The sequence below is a fragment of the Agrilus planipennis genome, unplaced genomic scaffold (genome assembly GCF_000699045.2).
Source record: "Agrilus planipennis isolate EAB-ADULT unplaced genomic scaffold, Apla_2.0 scaffold87, whole genome shotgun sequence".
In the NCBI taxonomy this organism is placed as follows: domain Eukaryota; kingdom Metazoa; phylum Arthropoda; class Insecta; order Coleoptera; family Buprestidae; genus Agrilus; species Agrilus planipennis.
The window spans coordinates 1,085,019-1,095,335 of record NW_020439134.1 but is presented as its reverse complement, the minus strand read 5'-3'; the positions used below and the strand labels follow the sequence as shown (position 1 = coordinate 1,095,335).

The following is a 10,317-nucleotide window of genomic DNA, read 5'->3' as shown; positions in this document are numbered from 1 at the left end:
GGGCCCGGAGCTGCATACCATGCCAGCGATCGAAAATTTCCCGTCATGTGTCGGCACCAACGGGAACCTTCTCATTACCATCGGAAAGGTTTGAACATATCCATATTGATATAATCATTATGCCACCCTCAGAAGGACATCGATATTGCCTTACAATGATAGACCGCTACACAAGATGGCCGGAAGCTGTCCCGTTACTGTACCAGGAAGCCGCAACTGTAGCTCGTGCCCTATATGAAAACTGGATCGTTCGGTATGGTACCCCACTCAGAATAACAACGGACCAGGGCAGGCAATTCGAGTCGTACCTATTTAAACAACCAAATAGTTTACTAGGTACATCTCATTTGCGAACAACGGCTTATCACCCTGCAGCCAATGGGATGATTGAACGAGTTCATCGACAAGTCTGCAATAATGTGTCATGAAACACCTTCATGGACCCAAACCCTTCCCAACGTCCTTCTAGGTATACGTTCAGCGTGGAAAGAAGATTTGAAGGCCACCGCAGCTGAAATGGTATATGGACAAACATTGCGTCTACCAGGGGAATTCTTAAGCGCCACACTTCCTGTGGGAAACATGCTGACTTCCACGGAATTTGTTAACGGCCTTCGGCAACACATCAGTAGGTTAAGACCCCAAAAACAGCGCCGTCACGGTGAAAAGGGAACATTTGTGTTCAAAGATTTGAACACCACCCAGCAGGTCTTCGTACGTCGCGGGGGGTCCAAAGAGATGCTACAACCACCGTATGATGGTCCGTACCCTGTTGTTCGCCGGTCAGAAAAGACGTTTGTGATACTAATCAATGGCGGTAACGTAACAGTAACCATTGACCGACTTAAACCGACATACGTTGCTGTTGATGAGACAATTCCGTGTGATCCCGCTGTTATTAACAAAGATCCAATTCCATCTGAGGTTTCCCCTGATTATAAACAGCGTGTTACAAGATACGGCCGTCATGTGCACTTTCCCGACAGACTACAGATTAATTGTGTATAACATGTATATTTGTATATATAACTATTTACACACTCACAATTTTAATTTGTCAATTTTAAATTATGGTTCGTTAACACTAGCAGGGGGGTACTGTGGCGACCCTCGCCTATTACACTATGTATTTTAGTCTTTTGTTTTGTAGATATATCATCATAATCATTGTAAATAATATGTAACACTCTGTATATATATAACTTCTGCTTTTCTTCAACTTGTAAATATTCTAACGAACTGCCTTTCTACTAACAGCACGTTAACAGTTTCTTTTCTGGATCTGACTTCCTGCCTTTTGAATGTATCTATACCTAACCCACATAAAGTATCCTATTTCATACTAACAAAAACCGATCGACAGAAAATTCTGAGAACGAAAGTCGACGGTTTCTTCTTTTCAAGAGCTGTACCCTAAAATAAAAAAAAATACGCATGTGCATATTCACTTTTCAGTTCGCTACATAATTTCTGCACCCCCAAAAACCAGTCTCTCTCAGCCATTCTTCATCTACCGACTTTCCGCTATTCTCTTTTACTCATCTTCATTTTCTGTAAAATAAATTCTCTACTTCTCTCTTCAACAAAGAGTTTTTCTTCATCGTCAATAATCACCCACAAATTGGTGACCCCGACCGAAAAACGCAAGTAAGTAAGTTTATTCGGAACGTGCGTGAGTTTAACAATTGCAAAAGTGTACAGAATAAATTCAGCAACAACAATTAACCATGGCTACTGGACATAGTGATACCGCACAGACAGACATTTCCATTGACCGTGTAACAGTTAAAGTGCCACAATTTATAGCAGCAGATCCGGAACTATGGTTTTCCATACTTGAAAGTAGTTTCGTTGCTTCCGGAATTACCCAAGACTCTACCAAGTTCGGGTACGCGGTCAGTGGTTTGGACCAAAAATACGCAGTAGAAGTGTGCGATATTATACTAAAACCGCGAAGCGAGCGATCGTATGAGATGTTAAAAACCGAACTCATTAAACGAATGGGTTCGTCGCGCGAACACAATACGCGACGACTTCTAGAAAATGAACCGTTGGGTGATCGAAAACCTACGCAATTTTTACGGCACCTGCGGAATCTTGCTGGAAATGAGTTTCCCGAAGACATACTTCAAACACTTTGGGTAAGTCGTTTGCCAAAACATGTCCAAGCAATTCTAGTGGGACATAAAGATCTCATGTTGGATAAGAGAGCCGAAATTGCCGATTCCATTATCGAGGCTTATGGCACCTTCAATAATATCGCGGAGATGTCATCAACACCTACCGAATCAGCCATCAACAACCGCTTTGATCTTCTGGAGAACGCACTGACATCGGCGCTGCAAGAAATAGCGGCTATCAAGCTCAATAGTGCAGCCCCGTATCAATACCGTCGTTCACGCAGACCTTCACGCTCAAGTTCGCGTTCTTCTACTTCGCGATCGGTTTCGCGTTCGCGATCAGATAGAGAAAGTGGCATGTGTTGGTTTCATTGGCGTTTTGGGGCAAACGCTAGGAAATGCGTAAACCCGTGCAGCTATCCCGGTAACACATCGGGAAACGACTTGGGCAGTCGTTGATGACGGCCGACGACCCCAGCCCTACGTCATCACGCCGTTTGTTCGTCGCTGACAACACATCACGTGTTAAATACCTCATCGACACCGGAGCGGATTTGTGTGTGTTCCCACGCAGTGAACTACCTGAGCCACGAGAAAGATCCAACTATGAACTTTCCGCAGCAAATGGTACCAATATCACTACTTTTGGGACTATCACAATAACATTAGACTTGGGCCTTCGACGACAATTTACGTGGAGATTCGTTGTCGCAGACATATCCAAACCTATCATTGGAGCCGATTTTCTCGCACATTTCGGTCTATTGGTAGATATGAAGAACAAGCGACTTTTGGACCTAACCACCCATCTTACTTCCCTAGGTGAAGTAACTGAGTGTGAAATTCCATCGATAAAGACTATTTCCGGTTCTTCACCCTTTCTCGATCTTGTGAAACAGTACCCTGAGGTAACACGACCAGATGGGGCACCAAAGTTAACGGCACACTCAACAAAGCACCACATAATTACCACACCGGGTCCCCCAGTTGCTCAGAAACCTCGGCGACTTGCACCTGAAAGACTAAAAAGTGCCAAACAACAGTTTGAAGCAATGCTGCGTTTAGGCATCGCTCGCCCATCAAAAAGTGCGTGGTCATCACCGCTTCATTTGGTGCAGAAGAAGGATGACGAGTGACGCCCGTGTGGTGATTATCGTGCCCTAAACGCGCGAACGTGTCCCGACCGATATCCCGTGAAACACATTCAAGACTTTTCCCAGACTTTACGCGGTAAAAATGTGTTTTCAACAATAGATCTAGTGCGCGCATTCAATCAAATACCGGTCGCTGAAGAAGGTGTGCCAAAAACAGCCATTACAACTCCCTTTGGTTTGTTTGAGTTTATGTTCATGAGCTTCGGGTTGCGCAACGCAGCGCAAACATTCCAAAGATTTATAGACGAAGTGCTACAAGGTCTAGATTTCTGCTATGCATATATCGATGATATATTAGTCGCATCAACGTCATTAGAAGAACATCTAGACCATTTGCGAACATTNCATTTAAATCTAATAAATATGTGTACGGGTAGGTATAATTAATTTTTGCAACTTTAAATAGTTCAGTTGTCCAGCTGGGTGTGTAAGACTTTGAAAATACATGTCTAGCTTTACTTATTCGTACAATATCACCCACATGAAATGTAGGTTTTCCATATATCATTATAATATGACAGCACGCTGCAACAAGTATGTACTTTTCATTTTGTTTTTTATTGCTCAAAGAAGCTCTTAGTGTTATTTATGCTTTAAATTCAGTTGGCAAAATTTTAGATGACCTTGCTTGAACAAACACCGACCAGCCCCATTCAGATGATCTCCTCAAAACATATTCTCGGATTTTCGCCGCGCCCGATACTATCGAGGGCCTTCCAATTATCGGTGACGCAAAACCTCCATCACAAAACCTTTTGTATGCTCCCATTACCGAAGAGGACATATGGAACCAAGAACCAAGATGTCTGCTTCCACCGGACCCGATGGTATGCGCTTGCGAGACGTCAACCACATCCCCACTAGACGTCTGGCTCTCCTATTCAACTTTATGATGTTTACGGGAGCCTCTAGCTCAACACTGTCCCGGTGTCGTACCACCCTCATCCCAAAAGGGGTGACGAACCTAGAAAACATCGACAACTGGAGGTCTATCACGTAGCCCCACTCCTGGTCAGAATCTTCCATCGTATCCTAGCCACCCTTCCTCTCAATCAGTCGCAGAGAGGTTTCATATCCCTTGACGGCACCCTGGCCAACGCCGTCACTCTGTGGACCCTTATCAAACACCAGGGAGTGCATACCAGGCTCTACCACATCACCACCCTCGATCTGCACAAAGCTTTCGACACCGTCCCATACCCCGTCATCGAGCGGGCCCTTGTCCGTCTGGGCGTGGATCCCCGCTTCACTAGATATGTCATTGCTTCACTGACGGGTTGTATTACCATAATTTCCTGCGGCCAACAACACCGCTGTCAAATAAGATCGAACGTAGCGTCAAATAAGAGGACTCCATCTTTTCCCTACTCTGCAAAGCCGTTATGGACGTGTTTATGTGCAGACTCGCCAACACTAACACCGGCATTAACTTCCAAGAGCACAAATACAGCATCTTGGACTACGCGGATGACCTGGTCCTCATGTCGAGTTCACAGGACGACCAACATCTTGTCCGAATGGTCGATCGTTTTACTAAAGCAAGAGGCATGGAACTCAACACCAACAAATGCAGGCACCTCAGCGTCAACTTATTACCAGATAGCAAAAAATTGACCCAGAAGACCTCTTCAAGTACCTTGGGTTCCGATTCCATCCCACAGGAACCCAGACGCCCAGACCCACCGACATCTCCACAGCTCTGCATCGCATCAAAACTGCCCCGTTTAACAATGGTAAAAACTGGAGCTGATATCGACTTATCTCCTACCTGTTCTTTTATCAGTTTCAGGTCATAGAGAACAACGGGTTTCTGATGTAACCGCCTTGAAGCATCGGCCCCATGCTCCGGATTGGCCGCACATTCTTCACCGCCACAAGTTACCAACTGGATCTGTTCCCCTCCACCTTTCTGGGATGGATCCACTTACATCAAGGCCAACCAACTCCGAGCTGGAGTCCTACCAACTGTGGGAGGCCTCCACAACCAACGCCTTGTAGTGCTGTGGAAGCCATTCTCCAGAAATGTCCACTAATGCATTACGAACGCATAAGGAGGAGATACGATAACCTGGTGGGAGTCCTCTCGGATTCCACGAAAAAGAAAGGCTGGGAAATCATGGTCGAACCGGGGTTCCGGACCCCCGACGGCCGTCTACGGAAACCGGACCTTCTGTTCGTAAAGGACACCACCGCCATCGTTACCGACTTGGGCGTTTTATGGGAGCGTCTTGAGCCGCTTAGTGTCGCCCACAACCACAAGGATGCGACATTTTCAGACACCACCTTTCTGGATACCGTCAAGGCTTCTCTCCCCGGCCGCCACCCCTACAAGAACACGTCCTCATCGTGGTCCTCACCGCGGCACCCGCTGTTCCAAGAATGACACCCTTTTGGAGGTTCTAGGCGCCATCTCCAGGCACGTCTGCTCCACCATCCAAGGCGGAATCTTCTCCCACATGTCCTTCAATAGGACTTGTCTGGCAACGACGGGACCCTTCTCCCGTCATCCACCGCAATATCCAAAACTTCAAATTGTTAGCGGAACCCCTTTGTGAAAGCCCAAGAAGATTCGCGAGGGAAAAAGGGTACGGAAAAATTAGCGAGCGAGAGCAGCGTCCCAGCGTCCGTTGCGTCAGCGAGTCGCAAATTTATTATACTTAGATAATATTATTTCGCAAGGATTATACTTGTTACCAATGTATTAGTGTTTTTGTGAATTAAAGCAAAATATTCAGTGTTAGTGATTGTTTTGACAATTCCAATCAACTTCTTTTCAATAAATACTAACAAAATAAATTACGTTGTAAAAATTAAAGATACCGCTAAGCGTATAATCTCTTCCCCAATCCCATTTCAGTCATAAGATCACTCTGTAATAAGGAATAGCCACGGCGGCAAACATCTCAGCCGAAATCAACCTTTGTAACATCTGTGCTTCTTTTTTTAAAATAAATCATCCCATGACAGCCGTTCGAAATTATCCAATACCAAAGAATTTCAAACAATTGCGAAGATTACATTTTCTTTGCAAAATACCATCAATACACAAATTTCAGAAAGTTTCAAATTTTTAAAATTACAATGAGGATTGAACGGAATTTAGGCATATTTGAGCAATAGTAAACACTCGGTTTCCGTTAACCTTAGAGAAAATTCGCTTGACCGGTACGAGCCGTTAGTACCATGCCGCATGTCAAAATTTTTGACACTTGCCTGTGCCGCTAACGCTGCGGTTAATTTTATTCCACCGATGTTCATTTTTCCCAGGCTTAAATACTCTGAAATGTTCATTCTCGTGGATCTCGAGATTGCATTGGAGCCTGGCAATTCTTCAAGGTGGATGGCAGAAAAAGAATTTTTGATTTTTATAGATCATTTTATCAAACACGCGAAACTCACCAAGAAATAGTCTCTGCTGCTTTTGCTGCAAAGAAAACAATATTATCATGTTATAGTTTCCCCCCATTGCTCCCACAACCTGCAACCTATGGACATAGGAGTCTATGGCCTTTTAAAAAACTAGGTGAACAGAGCACATACTGCATGGATGCATAACAATCCAGGGAAAAAATGATGACAATATATGATACCAAGTGTAGTGAAGGAGTCATTACCAATTGCCTTGAACCCTGCAAATATTGTCAGTGGATTTAGAGTTTCTAGTGTTTGACCTTTGAATGTTGACATTTTCCAAGACCTTGCGCCTTCTTATGTTACAATCAGAAAATGTTCTAACTGAAACTCAAAATTTATCTTTGAATTTCGAACATCCAGAACTATTAGATTTTGCTCCTAAAGTGGACATCAGCACAACAGAAATTATACGCCACATCGAAACTGCGAACGAACCAACTTCAAATTGCTCTGGTCAAAATCAACTTTCCCCATCGAAGATTAGACCATTACCAAAGGCAATACTACGAAAAACAAATACAAATTGCAGACGCAAAAGTAAGTCTGCTGTTTTGACAGATACGTCTTAAAAAGAAGCTTTGAGAATGGAATTATGAAGAAAAGATGAAGAAAAAGCAAAAAAAGATGATAAAGATAAGGGAAAGGAAAAAGTAAAAAATCAGCGAAAAATTAATAAGAAATAGAAAGAGTTAAAAAAAAGGATTCTAGGTTGAGATTCTTCAGATTCAGAATCTGAAGATTGGCATTCTCTCTTTTGCGATGAAGAGTATGGTAATTCAAAAGGTGATTGGGAAGAATAGTTCAAGTATCAAACAAAGTTAAGTTAGTGGTAATTTAGCCAATACACTTCAAGATATATTATTATTTGTTATAATTTTTAGTCCCTCACTCTCTTAGTGGTTATTATCCACTATAACTGTTAAACCGCTATAAGAGGGTGGTCCGGTCAGTACATAGCGTCACCGCCTCATTGCGCCAGTATCGCAAGATCGATTTACACTACGTGTAGTACATTCTCGTAGACGGCTACTGTAGAAATTTCAGGATCGGGCTCGTAGTTTTGTTTTGACCGCGTATCGAAGCGGGAGTGTCCGCCGATTTTAGAAAAATGGAAAAAGAGCAATATCGGTCGGTGATTTGATTCTTGTCTTTGGAAGGGAAATCTCGCAACGAAATCAAAGATTGTTTGGATGCTGCTTACGGTGACTCTGCTTCTGGCGACCGTCAGCCACGTCCCAGGTGCCTCGAAAACGGCTACCACGGAAGATACCGCCCCTTGGTCGTCACCTTGTCGTGGTGGGGGCGGCCGACCTAGCTAGCTGCAGATACCTTAAAAATGCGTGTCAGGCGCTAAGAACTGCACCCAAAATTTGCTATGAACATGGATAAAGAATGTAAGAAGGTTACTGCCTCAGCCCCTTCGAATAGGGCAGAGCCGGCAAGGCGGGGGGTTCCAGAGCAGGTCCCTCCCCGGTCGCCATTCAGCTACTGTTCTGAATCAACGCAGAGAAAGGCATCCCTACACCGATGTGGGGTATCTGGCGATACTAGCGGCCAGCGAAGGGCTTGTTCATCTGATGGCAAATCCGACGCTGTAGAGAAGCCGAGCGCCGAGAAGCCTGAACCTGTAGAGGTTTGCCCCACGGGTTCATAACCTGGAGGAGGTGGTGATGCGCGGCCGCAGACCCGCCGTGTGAACGGTGGAGACCTGGCAGCAGGCAGGTAAGGGTGAGGCGACGAGAAGGCTGTCGGGTGGTGCTCCCCGCTATAAAATGGCTGCGAACTTCATTTTGGACAGGCACGCCGAGTGCGTGGGCATCCTATTATAAGCCCTCGTTGAGAAGCAGATCGCGATGGCGGCGCGTACGGTTGTTGCGGCTCCCCAGGTGGTACAACCAGGAGTGTCGTTTGCGGACAAAGTGCGAGGGGGGAAGTCAACGTCGGGTAAACCGACCGCGGCTAAAGCTCCTAAGCCTAGCCGCCTTGTATTAAAGGACAATAAGAAGACGGCCATGCCTGGTAACAAGGCTGTCTCGAAGCGGAAGGGTGTCGCGGTGATCGTGAGGTCACAGGACAAAAAGCTCACTGCTGATGAGGTTAAGGCCAAGGTATTGGCGGTGGGCGGCGCACTCGGATGGGTCCAGGTGTGCGCATTACGCAGGGTGAAGGAGGCAGTCGTCATTGAGACGAAGACCTCCGCAGAGGCAAAGGAACTGCTAAGGACCGATGAGCTCAAGAAGCAGGGACCCACGGCCGCCACCCCGCAAAAGATAGGGCCGAAGATCTTGGTCAAGGATGTCCCATCGGCCCTAGCAGACCAGGAGATCCTTAGAGATCTCCAGGCCAAAAACCTGGAGGGAGTGGTTCCACCCGAGAAGTATGACTAAGCATAAAATAACGAGATTGGTTAATTCTTATGCTGGCAGAACCTTCATGTTTACCAGGAGAGGTTATTGTATAGAATTGAACGATTGTATTGATGTTATGTTTGTTAAATATGTGGGTTTTATGAAGAAGATGTATTGAAGTATACCAAATATTATTAGAGCAGTTTTTCCATTTATTAACGGTCACCTCTATTTCTTTTACAAGCATTATATTTTTTAATTCGATCCATTTACTGGACCTGTTATAGAATCATTAAAAAATACCGGTATTGGGAAATTTGATAACTTTATAGAGATTCAATATAATACTAATTCGATTTTACATAAATTGTACAACATCGTTTCCAAATTACATATTACAAACAACGAACGAACAGGATAACGTTTATTTAATACTGCAAATTATGAAGAAAAAGAAGAAGATAATAGAGGAGGCCGATCCCGGGACTTGAACCTTGACGAAACTCTTGCACAAACTAGAGTCGGTGGATCGGCTTGCGAGTTTCGATGATTTAGGGAGCCGGACCATAGGTTCAACCATAATGGAAGGGTTCTTAAAGAGAAACCAGACTAAGAAAAGTCCCTGAAAGAGGGCAGCAGCTCTTTCAGTACTCAGGGTGGCAGAGATCACGAGGATCGGTACTGCACTCTGATGCACAATACTGCGATGTGGAAAGCAACGGGAGACCACCACATTATCATCCCGAGTAAAACCTTCAACTACTGAAATTAGATGATGGCGTCCTCTAGGATAAAGCACTCCGGACGTAAACTAGTCCCCCATTCGGATGTCCGGGCGGGGACTACCTCGGGGGATGTCATCAATAAGTGTGTAGCCACACTCTGTCGTGTGAGATGAGAGATGTGACTAGCAAAAGTTGTGGTTCTGAGAAGAACCGATTTACAAAAGCGTTGGACACATTGCTGTGCCTAAGATGAGACGTAGCACTGGTACAGCATCCGATGGTCGATATTCTGGTGTTGATACTGTTGCAGTATACAATAATAGCGAGCCTGGTGTTAGACTAATTTTATTTCGATATTTACAGAGTATTTATACAAAATCTATTTACATGGATTAAATGGCAAAGAACATTTCAGCACATTATATTTGTGTGTGTATTTGCCGTTGACCTAGTTAGTCGCAGTGTGTCGCGACCTAACTAAGTCAGCACAAATGTAGACGCTTAATTGATACACAACAATAAATGTTTTCTTGCTATACCGAGTGTTCCCACAATA

General features: G+C 44.6%; 1 protein-coding gene across 1 annotated transcript; it reads left to right on the top strand.

Annotated features, from left to right (window-relative positions):
* Window positions 1-417: 417 nt before the first annotated feature.
* On the top strand, window positions 418-1,008 carry LOC108737621. The gene has a single exon (XM_018470566.1). It carries the CDS (start codon window positions 418-420, stop codon window positions 1,006-1,008), a length of 591 nt encoding a protein of 196 aa, XP_018326068.1.
* The last annotated feature ends 9,309 nt before the right edge of the window (window positions 1,009-10,317 follow it).